Raw genomic sequence first — 16,379 nt, 5'->3', positions numbered from 1 at the left:
TGTTTTACAGGTTCTAGGTAATACGCAGGTGCCTTCTTTTCAGTGTCATTTCCAGTAGGTGATGTGCGCTAGCCTATCAGTCCTCTTGTCCACTTCCTCAGCAGCAGGTTTTCTCAGTTTGTGGTCTCCAGTGAAGGCCTTGCTGGAGATTAATAGCACAGAGTAGTTACTCCTCCTGCTTCTGTCAACACAAGGTCAAGAGTTTGCTTTTTGCTTTAACTTCACATTGTTGACCCCTATTGTAACCCACAGTACTTGTCCTCAGTACTCTCTGCCAGTTGGGCTTCCTGCTTTGTCTTCACACAGTTTCTCTTTTTGACTTGGTTGAAATTTTGGGGAATTTGTTGAATTGGTGTTGATTTTTTGATTGACCCCTCTCCTGTTTGCCAGTATCTCCCCAGCATGCTGGCAGCTTCTTTGTTGTTGTCTGCAGATTCATAGATCTGCTCATGAATCTTCATTCAAATAGCCATTAACTGGTTCAAGGCAGAACTACCTGAAAACCCCTCCCACTATGACAAATAAAACTCTTCAGACCTTTCAGAGTAATCACCAGTCTTTTTATGATTCTTTCTGTAGTGCTCTCCTTAGGTTGCATGTAAGACTGTCAAATACATACTTAGAGTCAAGAGTGGTGCAAGTGCATTCCTTCTTTCCTAGGAATGGGAAGAGCAAAAACAAATTAATCTTGGGTGTGGATATCGGCACATTTACTAAAAGCTTAGTACTTAGCCTGAAGAGTTCTGCAGAGCAGTCAAGTGCTGTGTGTGAGGGGATTATACATTGCATATTTTGCAAGTGTTTCTTTTTCTTTTGTAATTGGTTTTCACTGTTGGAGTTTAAAAACCCTTTGGCAATTTAGATTATAGCAGGGTAGTGTTAGATAATATTTTGGAATGAAAAAACCCTTTGTCTTGATTTTTTTGCTGGGTTTTTGCTATGCTGCTGAAATATCTTTCACAATGGGGTATGTACTTCAAATTTGCTGAAAATAAGAAATAAATTTTACTTTTATTGACATTTTGCATATTGGTTCAGGCATGGTCAAAATAGAGGTATTGTATTTCATTTTTCTGTGATTCTGCTTATTTTCTAAGAGACTTTAAATGTTGCCCTTCTACAATCTGTAACGTAGAAAAAAATCAGGTGTCTAACAGAGGAGTGCACAAGGAAAGATTAGTTTTAATTATTGTCTGTTAATTATTGTCAACATTTGAAGCTGTCTTATCTTAAGTATATTTGGCAGAAAACAAAACTTCAAACATTATCAGTTGTAGACCATCATCTTATTGAAGACTGGGGGTTGTACTGTTTGTGTACCTTGTTCTTTTGCTCACATTTATAATAAAGGCACTGTTTGCACACAAGAACACGTATTAATACTCATTTCTTACGTTCTGTTGCCATATTTCGATAAGAACTGGTTGATTTTGTGCAAAGGCATATGGTTATCTTCCATTTATTTTTCTCTGTTAAGAAACGTTGGCCTCATCTGCTTGAAGTTACGTGACTCTTGTGCAAGGGAATAGAATTCAGCCCCTGCTGTGGGCCTCAGGACAGAAATGTTTTACATATGCTTTGCACTATCAGACCAGGATATGAACTTTGTTTACTAAGCTCAGTCTTTAAGCCAGCACTGAGCTGTAAATCAGTTTGATAAAGCCACAAGAAGTAAGAGGGTTCCCACAGCAGTGTTTTTCAGGCAAGACTGGGAATCTACTTTAAATTTTTCATTTGGCAGTGTGGTGAAGGCTGATTCTACCAATAGCCAGAGATGACTTTCCTCATGCATATGCTTGACCCTTTGTCACTGTTACAAAAATTTGACTGCCATCCAGCTAAAAATACTGGATGTCACTCATACCTTTCTGCTGAATTTCAAATGAATTCAAGAGGGTGTTTTATGCAATACATTCTCCCACCAAGGAGTGTTACTCTGTTAAGAAGTAGCTCTGGTGCTGGAAATTAGTATTTCTTCCCTCTTTGGAAAAAAATTATTGAGGTTTTCTGTGAGTAATTAATTTCTGGCTCTGGTAAGGAGAGTCTCAACTGTACTCTGTTGAAGACATTGAACACATCCAGTAATGCTGCACAGATCTGTTTTAAATGAAACTGCAACTTGCTTACATTTAATCCATGTGTCCAATAGAGTTAATTCCTACAAAAATTTGTGGTGTTTTATGCTGATGGCTTATTTTGGCAGGTGTTAAATGCTTTGCATGCAGGCCTGAGGATGTTTGGCAGCTTAAAACATTTGGTTATTACAAGTTCACACTCTCAAAGTGGAATTTTCTGTGCACAAGAAACATGCCGTCCGTAATTTATTTTAGAAGCTTTTTGCATTTTGTTATTATCAGACTAATTCTTAGAAACCCTTGCTATAGAACCAAAGACACTTGAAGTTACTTGAAAGATACAGTGAACTGCATAAAATAATATATGAGTAAAAATGCTAAATAACTAAAATGATCAGTTATTTAGCATCCTGTACTACAGTTACACTGTACACAGAATCTGATGACATTGCTAAATGCAATAATGTGTAAAAACTAGATGGTGTTGCCTTGATAAGTATTGTGCATATTACTAACAATATTATTTTGAATTTTTCCCCAGGCACAAAGATGTCATTGTCAGCCAAGGTAAATAAAAACATTTATTTTTAAATACTGGATGAAGTTGAAAATACTTGCTTTTGACTGAATAGTATTTCCTATAGATGAATACATTGGGACATATGCTTATGAAACAGGGAATTAGAGGTAAAAAAACATTAATAATCTCCAAGATTTTATTTGGTCAAGCATTACTCCAGACATGTTCATGAGTCTTTGAAATTATGGGGAAATGCCTCATCAGATTGGATCTTTAGGACATACAGAAAGTTTTGATGGGCGGGTTGTGGGATTTATTTACTTCTGTAAAACAGAACTTTTTTTTTTAGTATTTTCTCTGTGTGTATGTGCATAGAGAGAGGTTATGAAAACAAAAATCTAAAGTTTTGACTTATGTGCCAGTCTTCTGCAAGCAGGTGTGAGCGAGACTTTAGAAATAGTTTTAAGATATTTTATTTCTGTCCCATAACCAGCAAAAATGTCAACTCGTGAAAAAAACAGCCAAGGTAAGAATAAAGCTATGCCCTTTGGTTGCTTTCTTCTAATTTAGCACTCTCACAAATCTTCTATTTGGCTTTTCACCATCAGAGAGCATCAGTGCATGATCTCTTAAAAACTTTTTGAGCATTTACATAAATATTTCAGCTTTCTTCTTTTGCAAATTTATATGCATATGCATATTGCAATCTATTTTGGGATTATTTGGGGATAGTCTAAAATAAATTATGACACACATAATTTCCTCAGAGATGGAATATGTGTTTGAATAGAAGTCTTGCATTGTTGCCTAAGATATCAGAGTATTAAGAACTGCCAACTAAAAGATTTGTTTTATCTCAGCTTTCTGTCTTGCCAGTATTACAACATATACACACTGATTAGACAAGAACAGAGACGGAAGGTTTCATAGTCTCCTAAAATGAAAAATGAGTCTCTTCTAAAGTGTATATCTTTGCACCAGTGAATCTTGCATTCTGTGGCTACCCTCTGCTGCTGGCTTGTTTAGTCAGGAAAAGGAGCTGTCTGTCTGAACATGGTGGGATGTGAAAACAAAAGAAATCCACTTCTGGTGTCGCAAAACTACTCTGCTTTGATGTCCTGCAAACTGTGCTGAAGCATGCGGTTTCAAAATTAAAGCATGTAACCCAAGTGCATGCTGTACATATCTATGTACAGAGATTCTGTCTCATGCTTTTTTGCTGCTAATTAACAAATCTGTAGTCTTCAGATTCTGTGCTGTCAGCAAGTTTACATTATTCACAGTTTGATTGCTTTTGGTCTCCTTCAAAAAGGAAAAAAAACCCTTAGATTTTTTGAAAGTTACTATACAAATTGTTGGAATGAAAGCAAAATGAATTTGAATCCAATTGCTTTATCTTTTCCTAATTCAGAGAGAAACTACAGGTATAAAAATATTCTAAATTGATGCTTACCAAGAGCATCCTTCAAAGACAAGATGTGTGAAAGAGAATGCATAAACATCAAGAACAAAGAAGAAATGTTTCTTTATGCCAGGTTGCTTAACACCAGCCGTGGACCAGTATATATGTGCAGCAGTGGTTACTGTAAAAGGAAAAGTAATGACTAGTGGCCAGACCAGCTGCAATTTAGCTTTGCAAGGATTGAATAAAACTATTATATTAAAAATACCCTTTTTACTAAAAACAGCTTTTCAGAAAACCAAATTGCATGTAGCTAAAATCTAAAATACCTTCAGTAGTACTTCTTTCCTTACAATGTGCTTCTAGAATTCTACATGTTCTGCCAAGAATGGGCCATCCATAAGTTCTCTCATCCCAGTAGCTATAACTTAAGTGGCCTCAACGTGTACCCTGCTATCTGTTGTGTTACTATGCAGAGGATATGATGAACAAGCATCTTCCAAGTCTGATATACCATAGTCTGTTCTCAACCTAACTGGAATGAAAGAGAAACATGATTCAGATAACAGGGCCCCACATATATGGAAGCTGGAGAGAGTCTTATCACAGAAAATACATTTACTGCATTTTAAACACATATAGTGGCAAAACATAATTCTACCTCTAACATGGATGGACTTGCAATTAGCAGGATTCAGAGGTTTATTTATTCTAAAATATGGACCAGTGAGTGTATTTTTGACAGCTTTTAGAGTCTGTGTATGTGAGATTGTGTTGTGTTGTGTTTACTGCCACAGAAGTAACCATGTGTAAGTTACTTTTGCAGAGGGTTCACCCATCTTTTCCAGTATGAGCTTAGCAATACCTAGTCAATTCTCTATAGTGCAACATCCTGTTCTGGGCAGATGACTTTAGCTTGTTTTGTAGTTAATAGTTGCCACATAAATAAATCAATTTCCAGTTGACACCTTGACCCAGCTGGTCAGGAAGTTGAAAAGTTGCACAGGCAGTTAACATAAGATTTCTGGAGGTAAATCTTGTGGAGCTAGGACAGTGTTGTCTTTGACAGGGTGGGATGGAGGGTTGACTTTGCTCATGGTGTTTGTACAGGACCTTCCTGTTCTGCAACCCAAAGGCATGAGAAATTATAGTTGCTTTAACACTCCTTTGTGGCTTGCCAGCCTTTGCCCCTAGAGGTGAGCATTCTGTAGCATGATGTTAATTAAGTTAGAACAGCTCCCCAGAGCTGCTCATTTCACTAGGCTTTATGTAAAACACTGTATGTGCCCCCGGCTCATGCCACCTGCAGTAACAATTGTATCAATGTGCTTCCTAGACCTAGAAATTCTGTGAAAGAGGCTCTTGGGAAGGCTGCTGGTGTGCAAACTGTCAAGCTTCAAAGCAAATCTACATTAAAAATCCTTCGGTGTCTTTATACACACATAAAATAAGTTTGGAATCACTGTGAAATTGCAAATTATCATAACAGAAGGTGTTTGCATGGGATAATGGGATGGAAGATGACATTTTTGTGTAGCTTTGAACATCCTGGAATCACTTTGTTTCCTTTTTCTGATTCAGCTATTAAAGAAACTGTTTTGAAAATGTCAGTATAGTACCACAAAATATAGATAAATATATTTTTTGCATGTTTAGTTCTTGTAACCCAATTTTTCTAGCAGCAGAAGTTACTGCAGTAATATCTGTGTTGCAACAGTCTGTGCAGATTCATTCTGATTTCTGTTGATAGTATGTATTAGCTATTATAATGAAAGACTTCAGGAATAAGTGAGAATCTGAGATGAGCTTCAGTAGTGAAAGGCTTTAGCTTTGGTGTCTGGATTGACTGGTTTGATATGGAGTCCCCAGAGAGTGTTGCATATCGACAGATATCGACAAGACCTAGGCAATTCTCTTCTCCTGCCAGGAGCAGCAGCAGCACGGGAAGCCACAGCCTGCAGCTGCCTTGGGGGCAACCAGTTGATTTTCCTCTGTTTAGCTCCATGCCTAGGCCACGTGTGTTACAATGTTCATCACATTCCCTCGGTGCCTTTATCTCTCCCACTTGGGTTGAATTGCATCTACTTCATGTTAAGGTTAGTCCTGAGCTTTATGCATCTGGATATGTGCTGAAGCAGAGGTCATACCGTCAGTTTGTTTGTTTGTCTTTGTAAATCAGGCCAATCTTTTTACAATAAAATCCAGTACTAAGAAGGTATTAAAATTCTGTGAAAATCTGATGACAATATGAGTGAAATGAACAGGTGCTTACTGCAGCCCTAAAAGAACCCTAACTAAAGTTATTCTTTTAAATTCTTTACCAGCAGGTGTTTATAATTGCCTGTAAAATCCATCTTGCTTTTCACTTCAGCAGAAACATTTTTAAAGTATTAATCATAAAGCATTTGTATTTTTATACCCAGAAGTTAAAGGCCTGGCTTATTTTAAGATAAAAGGTAATTTATTTCACTGAGATTCTGTGTTTGAGTTTGATTTTCAGTGATAGCGGCTCCATATATGAATCACTTGTTTACTTATTATAAAGTAATGGGACACTTAAACTTTTTGGATGGCAATAAAAACCATATGTGAAAGACTTAATGGGAAACATTCACTGCATTCCTACGTTTGTTTTTTTGTTGTTGGTTTTTCTCTTGTGCTTTATTAGTTTCCAGTACTATTTATTCTGTTAGTTTAACTGTGCTATAGCTCTAGCTTCACAGCACAGAGCAGTCATGAAGCACAGAACGGAAAAAATTTACCCTGCTGACAATGTGTCCTGTCCTCTGAGAGTACAAAATTCAGTAACTACCTTGGAACAGTTTTTTCATCAGGCACAGATTTTCTGTCAGATTATTATTGAAGGCACTCTTGCCCTGAGGGCAAATGGAGACCCAGTCTATCTCATTATTGGGCTGCTTGATCTCATTCAGGCACAGTGAATATTATTAAAAACCATCAGTACTGTCAAAAAAACAAATTTGTATTTGGAAGTTTTTACCATTGGTTCTTGTTGAAGTTAGAATTTTATTATTTAAGCAGGAAGCATTTAGATACAGTTTGATTGAGCTCGTTTGTGTCCAGTATTCCTTTTTGAGTCCTTTTCTTTTTTTCATAAAAAACTAGAGTTTAGTATTAAAATTTCAGTTAGTTCATTGCAAATGGTAACTGTCGTTAATACTTAGATTCTTAATGTCACCTGATATGTTAAAAAGCAAGGTTGTAACTGTGGTTTACTTATCAAATTATATAAAATTTAATAACCAAAGACATGGTAAGAAGCTTCCAGGCGAAGTTGTAAAATCATTCCAAATCAAGGCAAGTCTATTGTCTAATCTGCTTTTTCCAGCTATTTGGTTGGCATTGCACCAATAGCAACAGTGGCTGTCCTCTTGTCAGGTTCAGCAAGCGTGTGGTGAGAGATGGCAGACCTGCAGCTACATTTTAATTCCTCTGTAACTTAAAGTGTAGTGGTCTGGGCATGGTGGCTGAATTTGGTTATTCGTCTCTGTGCTATTAGCGCTGATTTAAATTAGAAACAGGCTTCTAAGCCTTTGTCCCTCAGGTTAGTGGTCCTGCAGAGTTCTTGGACACAGGCCTGAAAGCAGAAAGCTTGTGGGAAGAAGCTATTTGTAGTATTAAAAAACATAACTTCACTGGTCAAGCAACTAGAAGGTGAAGACAGATTAATAAATGTACTCTGGATGTGGTAGTTTATTGTAGAGCGTTCTGCTTGGCCAAGCTAGTTGGATTCTTCGGGGTTTTTCATTTGCTTGTAATTCACTTTAAGGATAAGATTTAGATGCTACACACAAATAGAACTGAGCCGAGGGTTTTAATGCATCGACCCATGTTGATCTTTCAAACTAGATGGGGTGGGACCTGCTGAAAAGGTCACTAATAATTTGCAAAATTCCTGTAGTGATTCTTTTAGAATTAAACTTAAAACCATGTAGAAAAGCAGTTAATTTTGCTGTTTGTTCACTATTACCTACTCTGTGTGTGTGTATATATATAATCTGCTGTATGCTCATTAGACTTCCCTTTATGCATACACTTGCTAGCTTAAGAGCAGTTAATTACAGCACAGACTTGCAGGGCTACCTCAGTGTCTTGTCTAAATAACGAGGAACAGTGGGATATAAAATACATTTTTCTAATATTTTGTCCGGTTTTGTTGAAGAAATCAATAATTGAGGATGAAGGCTTCTCACATCCTTCTACAAAACCACTGTATATTCCTTGACAATTTCTTTTTGAGGAATGCTTTTTGGAAAACAGGATTTTGGTTTTGTTATGTCACTGTCTTCAGATTTCTGATGTACCTAAAAAGTAGCTTTCATGTCTCCTGAATTGCTTTTCGCTGTAGATATTTCTGAGTTAATCTACAGAGACTTCTTTGATGTTTTTTTCTCCTCCTTTCAGTTCCTATTATTTTTATTATTTTCCTTTGCAAACCTTCCATATTTCCCTAAGAATATGATTCACAGAAAGTAATAAATTCTTATGTGCCATTGCATAAGTCTTTGTGTGCTGACTTCATGGAAGCACTGTCCATGAAGTGCTTCGATAGCACTTAATTTCAGCCTTTCAGATGGTCTGTCTTGCCATATCTTTGCTATCTGTTACCACTTGCAGTGTTTTTCATTGGCCTTACCTTCCAGCTTGCTTCCCCTGAATTGCTGGATTTTAAACTTTCTTCCAAAGGTGAATTAATAGACATTGTTGGGAGTTGAATTTTACTGCTACCTCTGTGCTGCTTTTTTCTTCTTTCTTAATCTCCTTTTTTAATATAAGATTAATAGCTTATTTATGTTAACAGTAATTTGCTTTTGATACAAGGAGGCTTTGCAGAAAATTTTCAGCCAGTCTGCTATATGTCTACAATTTTCTATTTGCCCCTAGCTTTAGTCCTGGATTCTTGGTGTTACATGCTTTACCAACAGTTACTTTGCATGCAAGGTCAGTATAGTGGCTTACGGTGACTGTGAGTGAAGATACACTTGTTTCCTTGCAGATGAGCCAGGCTTCTGGAGTTTCCTCTCACTAGCAGCACCTTGTTTCACTGACATATTTATTTCTCTTTTTTATCAGCCTATAAACTTTCAAAGAACCTGCAGTAGATTCTCTGGTTGCTAACATCTGCTTCCAGCCTGTTGGGACCTATTTGGCTTAGTGTTTACACTAATGAACTTAACATAGGAAAGTAGTAGCACTGAAATTTCACTAATGGCATGAAGCTGAGAGTCCAAATTGATAGAGTTGAAAGCTGAGATTTGAATACAGTAAGACCTAGATGTTCCTGAGGCTTGGAGTAGCATAAGACAAAATTAAATTATTCAAAGTGAAAAATCACACATGTAGGAGTTGCTAGCAAAGTTCTAAACCGGTTGCCTGCCAAAATTCAATGATGGGGAAAAGGGCTATAACATGCTACTTAATCATATGAAAATTGAATCACTAACTTATGAAAACACAAATGGAATCCTAGGATGTATCAGAAGTAATTCTAAAGGAGATCATAGCCTTTTGGAAACTGTTAATGCATCAAAACCCTGGTAGGTTCTCTTCTGTAATACTGCATGCACCAACAATCATGAAAGATAAATTTTGTGATGGTGTGGAGACAGACTGAAACCTTATTGTTCAAAAGAAAGTTAAATAGCTGATGTTTTTATTTTTTTCAAAATTAAGGCTGGGAGGATTGCTGTTTTCATGCTCACCTGATGCACTTTCAGGCAGGGCAAACCTGTGCTGAAGTGAGCAGTCGTGCTGTCAATACACACAAAAAGAAAACAACCTGGACATGTGATATTGTCACCTGGAAGTCGAGAGGTTCCCAACTACTAGGAGAGAAGGAGGTTTTTGGATGCTATTCTGAAATCAGTAGAGTGTGTTTGTGTCACCCAGTGGCAGCCAAGACTCTGCTCTAGAAAGTGAGTGCTGCAGTACCCTGCAGAGTGAAAAACAGAGTGATGCAAGCAGAGGGAGGGCTCTGAGGGACATGCTCTGGGTCCATCAGGCTGGACTAGGCTGAGCTCAGCCAGGACATTCCTCACAAAGCCACAAGCCTGATCAGTGCTCTAACCCACCTTTACATGGGCCCTCACCGTGTCCTGGCTTCTCTCTTTGTGTCTCTCCTTCTGAGTAGTGTTTTGGGTCCCTTCATGTGACTGTGGTCACATTTTAGTCAGATGAAGTGTTTCTGCATCTGTGGGGCTGAGTTAATAATTTCCCCAAACCTCTGGGGAAGCCACGGAGAGCCAAGACCTGCAAGGAGTTTGCTTAGGTCCAGCACACCCAGAGGACTGCTACATGAGGCTAATAAGCCTGAGCCGATCCTGGGAGCAAAAATTGGGAGTGTTGATCCTGTATTCCCTGGCGCTTGTGCAAAGAGCTTGTCAAGGCTCCAGAGGTGAATTATTGTGGAGCCAAGCAGAGTTTGGCAAGGGCTGTGAATTTGAGCTCAAAGCTGCACAAAAGTAGCTACAGCTGTTCCTGGTGAAGAGCTGGCCCCTGAAGCCAAGAAGCTCCAGCCACTTGATGCTACCTTTTGTAACAACTCTGAGCCTGAGCTGTTACTTTTTGTGTGGCGTGGATAATCCGTGGCACCTGGGTGTGCTATCTGCAGGGCTTCAACTCTTACTTTTTGACCGGTTTGATCCATATTTGAAAGGATTTATAGGATGTCTGCAGTTGCAGATTAATTAATTTAGCAAGTGCCAAGGGTTCTTAAAGGTATGCCCTCCTATCCCTTTCCACCTTGCCTTCCCCAAATGCTTCTGCAGAGAGCATAGTGGGGCCTGAACCTGCCTTTGTATGGACTAGAGGTTTTTACTTTCATACCTATTATTTTCAGGCTGGTAGATACCAGAATTTTCAAGGATTTTTTGTTGGTTGGAGTTTGGTGGGGTTTTTACCCACTCTCTTTAAAACTTTTTCTTCCCTGTACTCCCTTTCATACATTATCTGTCATAACATGACCAAGGCTCCTTTCTTCCAAAAGAAGGAAAAAGAAGTTTAGACATTCTTCTATGTACTGGAAAGTAGTGAGAATGCAGGAAAGAAATGTAGTCTAATGCTCTTGAGCATTAATTTGAACAACTGTAGTATGAAAGAGTTAAATCACTGATTTTCTTAACTTGCAAATACAAGAATTTGGCCTAAGGCAATTAGTTCCTGTTTGGGAATGGTGGTGTTGATATGCTGCCATCCTCTCTAGTGTTTCAAAAGGTTTTTACATTAATATTATATCTGCCCCGCAGGTTATTCTGACAAAAGGAAATTTACAGTCTTAGACAAAAATCTTTCAGTGGGTTGTCTCTTTTTTTTCTAATCCTTTCTCTTCTGTAGGGAGAGGCTTAATCAAGTTATACTTAACCTATGTCTTTCTAACACGTGTGTTAAATATGTATCTTCAAAGGTAATCTTGAGTGAGTGCAGCTAGCTAATAAAAGTAAAAAGTGTTCTTTCTTTAATGGAAAGTTCAGAGAGCTAATTTGTATCTGAATATCCTGCAGATATCCTTTTCCCTGAGCTCCAGGAGAGCTCCTTCTGGCCATAGACTTGACTGAATTGCTCTTGGACTCTTCATCTCTTTCATCTTCAAAGTCTGACAGGTGCAACTGCTTCCATCCTTAAGAATGTCAGTTGCAGCTTGTCTCCACTGTTCTAAGCAACAATGAGGAATTTGATCCTAAATTTGTGGTGTCATTTTACACTGATCTGGTGGAACCAGACGTGTCAAGCTCAGTGTTAAATCAAGAATTTGACTTGCACAAATGAGCCATCTTTTGTAAATACCCTCAGGCTTTAATTTATAAGAGTGGGGGTACCAGATTTTAATAGAAAGGTCATTGTTAACACATTAGTCTTGTTTTTAGCCGATGGTATTTTATGTCTGAAAATACATACTATAAAAAATATATTGGTGGAAAAATGAGACATGTTACTAGTTTGGACTAATTATCTAAACATTTGTGTCAAACTAGTGACAGCTCCAATCTTTAGCTTTTCTGAGCAGTGCAATTAAGCGATGCACATTTGGTAAACTAACTATTGTTTCTAATTTAGCTGCCCGGAAGTGATTTTCTTTGTTCTTTTTTATTTTATCTGAGGCAAGCTTTCTACTGCTGTCAGTGGATGGACTCGCAAGGTTCTTTTTCAAAGGATCTGTGTTTGTTCTTAGAAAGAAGCAAGACAACTGTTTCTCATCTTTTCAGCATTTATTCCTTTCATACTGTACTTATACGGCTCAGCTTTCCTTGTGTTAATATGCTAATAAGAACAACCTTTTTTTATGTGTTAGTTTTACGTTGCTCAATTATTGCAATTTCTACTCAGGAATAATTTCTTGAACCTGTGGGGTTCTTTTGCACTAGATTTTAGTTGTATTCGCCTCCAGCACAGGGTAAACTTACTGAGGATAAAAGTGACATGGTATTTAAGTAAAATGAATTCTTGGGTCTCAGAAGGTTGACTTGAACAGACTAATCATATTTTTAGATCTGGTAACTTGGTAAATCTGATAAATGGTGGTCTGTTTCATCAAACGAAAATTGATAAAACTCTTAAGCACTAAGAACTCCAACTACCATGTGTTAAGATGAAAACCAAAAGTTTTTGACAAATTAAGCCATATGTGTTGTGAAATCTTCACAGTGAGTATCATGCACATAGTAGAATACTTTTAACTAGTTTATGTTCAGGTACATGGATTCATTGATCTGGTTAAGTTTGATCAGTACAGAGACAAGTGAAGTTAAAATCACACAGGCTCATGGGTAGTTCTTTCTCGGGTTAGGCATTGCTGAATATATTATATGGCTTGATCACCACAGATTTTTTTTCTGTATGTGTCAGTGCTGTCCAAATCACTGCTGTGTGCTAAGATCACTGCTGTATTCAAAGCTAGTGCTTTCTGGTGTTTTCAGAGTTGAGGAGGTATTCAATAGAATTTCACACTATTTCAATGCTATAAAATAAATAAAATAATAAAATCCCTTATGATCAGAAATATTTCTTTTAAATAACCTAGAATATTCACCACATTTTTTCAGTAGTCTGATGATTGCTGTTCTTCTATCTTGTCTATCGTGAGCATCAAGAATTAATTTCCAAACTTTGTACAAGATAGCTTTATAACTTTAGTGGATGAAAATAGTTACAGGTTTTGCTTCTCTCAGGGTAGAGACCATGGTTTAGGGTTATTCTTGTTCACAACTTTGATTATTTCTTGATCTTTGCATCTTCTAAAAATGTTTTGTAAGCAAGAGATTATTTTTGACACTATGTAGCTTCTGCTGTCACCAAAATTTTCTGGTTTCTGGTGTCCTTTTAGATCTTCAAGTTTGATTTGAGTTGTTAAGCTATGATTCTGTGGGAATGAGCCCTAATTTCTCATAATTTCAATTTTAAGTGCTTTAGGGAATGCAAAGCACAGATTGCGCAATCATGTAGTCTGAGTAATAATCCTATGCTTAATTAGGGAAGTATTTCTGAGCATTCCCTGGGCATTTATGAGGAAGTCTGTCTCAAGTTTGTCTTCTGAAAGAAATGCAAAAGTAATTGTTTAAAAATCTTAATTTTAGAGCCTGATGTTGGTGCATCAAATGTGATTAGAGATTTCTTAATATTGTATTGCTAATTTACAACTATTCTACTCCAGTTCTACTCAACTATTCAAATTTTGATTTGAGCTCTGAGTTCCCTATGTCTGCTATGATTTTCAAATCCCCACTTACAAAAAAAAATGTCAGAACTCCAAACTCACAGCAAAATATTTCATTACTTTGGTAACCAGTTGCATTAACAATGGATATTAATTACTAAAGAAGTTGAAGAGTGACAAAAAGTTAATATTTCATTGATGCAAAATTAGTGAAATGCGTGTATTTTGTCCCGGCTATGGGCAGTATTATAGCTGGAGTCATTAGGAGCTGTGGCTTCTGTCCATTTGTCAGGATACAATACCACATACAATACTAGGTACTGATAATGTTTCCCGTAACTTAATAACTCAGGTTAGCGTATTAGTTTGTGATGATATATAATTCTAGATTATATTCTCCAGCAAACCTTTTGACACTTTTCCCTGCAGTATCTTTGTGTCTTAGCTCGGCTGTTAGGATTTGGATAGGTGGACAGCTGGGTGGGTGAAAGATTCAACTGGATAGTGGCCTCAGAGAGTGGTGGTTACTGGGTCATACTCTGCCTGGTGGCCAGTAGGTGACAAGTGGAGTCTGCAGGATTCTGGCTGGGACCTCTCCTGTTTAGCATCTTTAAAATGCTCAGGTTCACAGGTGACAGCAGACCAGGGGGCCCAGTTGATGTGCTGGATGTGTGGACCTGCAGGAACCTCATAATATTAAACAGGGACAAATGCCAGATCCAGCACCTGTGGGAAGGAGATGTCCCTGGCAGGGATACAGTCTGGGGGCAGAGAGGCTGCAGGAGGCAGCCCTGAGGGTGCTGGTAAGTGCCAGGTGCAAAAAGTGGCTGTACCATCTACATCCTTGGGGGTTTTCAAGTCTGGATTACGCAAAAGCCTGAGCAACCTAGTCTGGCCTCATGGCCAGACAGAAGTTGGATTTAAAGACTTCTTCAGATCCTTTTCAACCTGACATACTTTATATTGTGATACTGTGACTACATATTTATTCCATTTCAGATTTGAAATTGAATTTGAAATTTGCCTTTATAATTTAACTTGCATGTCTGAAATGTTACATGCTTAGTCTGTTCTATCACAAATTCAATTAACACTTACTCTGTGTGTATGTGTGTGTTAGTGTTCCATTTAAAAAAAAAAATCTAGGCCTTTACCATACCAAGCTCACATTTCAAAAATAATTGTTATATCACAGGTGTTATTTGCATCACTCTGCTAATTCCTCATATCTTTTGTGCTTGTTACTTGTGTAAACTTGCCACATGATTAATATGCTCTTTTGTTTCAACAGAGGGAGAATATATCAAGATGTTCATGCGAGGTCGACCAATCACAATGTACATTCCTTCTGATGTAGAAAACTATGATGATATTAGGACAGAGCTGCCTCCTGAAAAATTAAAACTGGAGTGGGTGTATCCTTAATATCAGTAACTACTCACTGTTCCCTGTTTGTCTTGTCTTGCCTTTTTCCCCCTTAGAATCCAGTGTTTTGTCTTCTCTGTTAAGGGTAAAAATTACTTAAAAGTGAGGGAAAAAAGTTCAAATTAGTATAACAATAGAAAGGGTTTGTAGCTCCTGTATAGTATGATTTTAGTGGCAGACTGTGTAGGCACAGAAACACTGTTCCTTTGTTTGTTTTCCTGTTGAAACTAATTCAGTTTATTTTCAGTGTGAAAGAAAGTGTCTTTGGAGAGTTACAGAGTTTCAAAAATGTCCCACTCTGCCTCCCTCTATAATAATGTAGGCTTTCAATTCAGAAACATTATTAGTTTTCAATCTCTGATCATTTTTAGGAGGTTTTAGAACTACGGAAGATCTTGGGTTTGTTGTCCTTATATATACAGTGAGAATTGCAGAAGCAGCCATCCTTTGCACTGCTTCTGTATTTCAGCTCCAAAGTGAAGTGGTTAATTTCTTGGAAATTAGTTTGCATTAAATGCACTTAATATAAATGTATCATTTGAAGAACTGAGTAGGTGTGTGGCTGAAAACAATTCTCCAAGTTTACTAGATCAGACATTAAGTTCATTTTAAGAATTGTGCTTTTGCACATGGTTGGGTTTTCCTGTCACTCACTCACCTCTGCAGGTTCTTCCAGTAAGCCATGATTGTGTAAGTTTCTTAGTACTTCAGTAAAATAACATGTCTAGGCAGCATTTGAGTGGGTGTAATAATCTGAAGTTAGATCCTTCCAGTGTTGCTGAAATCAGGAAGATTTTTAGGAATGTTGATGATACACTGTCGTAAGTCAGGAGGAAAGTTTTGGATTAAAAGTCTGACTGGAAGGAAAACAGAGGTCTTACTCACGCTTTGTAAAGCTGTGGTACCCAACTTTCCAACAGCTCCTTGTTGCTGATGCTGGCAGTCGTTGCTGTGGAGTGAATTAGGTCAGTCACTGGTCTGGCTGAAATGTAATTTTCTTGGCAAAGTTAACTTTCAAGCAGGACCAGTACATTGCTTTGATTTGCCCCACAAGCATGCAAGGGCTGGAACTGGCACGCTGAAGGAATATCAGCTTTACTTTTCCAGTGTCAGTGACCAGTTTGCTCTGATGAAAACTGATCATGAAATCACACCCTCAGTTAAGTAGGTGCAAATCCCAGTGTGGACACACTTATTTAGTGTCCAAGGACCTTAAGTTCAGGTTAAACCAGTTTCTTACTGAGGGCTAATTAAAGTGAAATAAATCTACTCTAAACAAACCGTCCA

General features: G+C 37.7%; 1 protein-coding gene across 7 annotated transcripts in view; it reads left to right on the top strand.

Moving 5' to 3' along the window:
• The window catches only part of EML4 (EMAP like 4), a 153,644-nt gene that overhangs the window by 101,621 nt on the left and 35,644 nt on the right, over positions 1-16,379 (top strand). For 5 of the 7 annotated variants that reach the window (XM_051783131.1, XM_051783127.1, XM_051783125.1 and 2 more), the window contains 3 exons: positions 2,617-2,642; positions 3,089-3,121; positions 14,959-15,082. In XM_051783131.1, coding sequence (XP_051639091.1) covers positions 2,617-2,642; positions 3,089-3,121; positions 14,959-15,082 — 183 coding nt within the window. The remainder of the gene's footprint in view (positions 1-2,616; positions 2,643-3,088; positions 3,122-14,958; positions 15,083-16,379) is intronic. The other 2 variants (XM_051783126.1, XM_051783129.1) reach the window with 1 other exon arrangement.

Source organism: Manacus candei, unplaced genomic scaffold (genome assembly GCF_025592945.1).
Source record: "Manacus candei isolate 608988 ecotype Guabito, Panama unplaced genomic scaffold, ASM2559294v1 h1tg000017l, whole genome shotgun sequence".
NCBI lineage: Eukaryota > Metazoa > Chordata > Aves > Passeriformes > Pipridae > Manacus > Manacus candei.
This window is presented reverse-complemented; position numbering and strand designations above follow the sequence as displayed.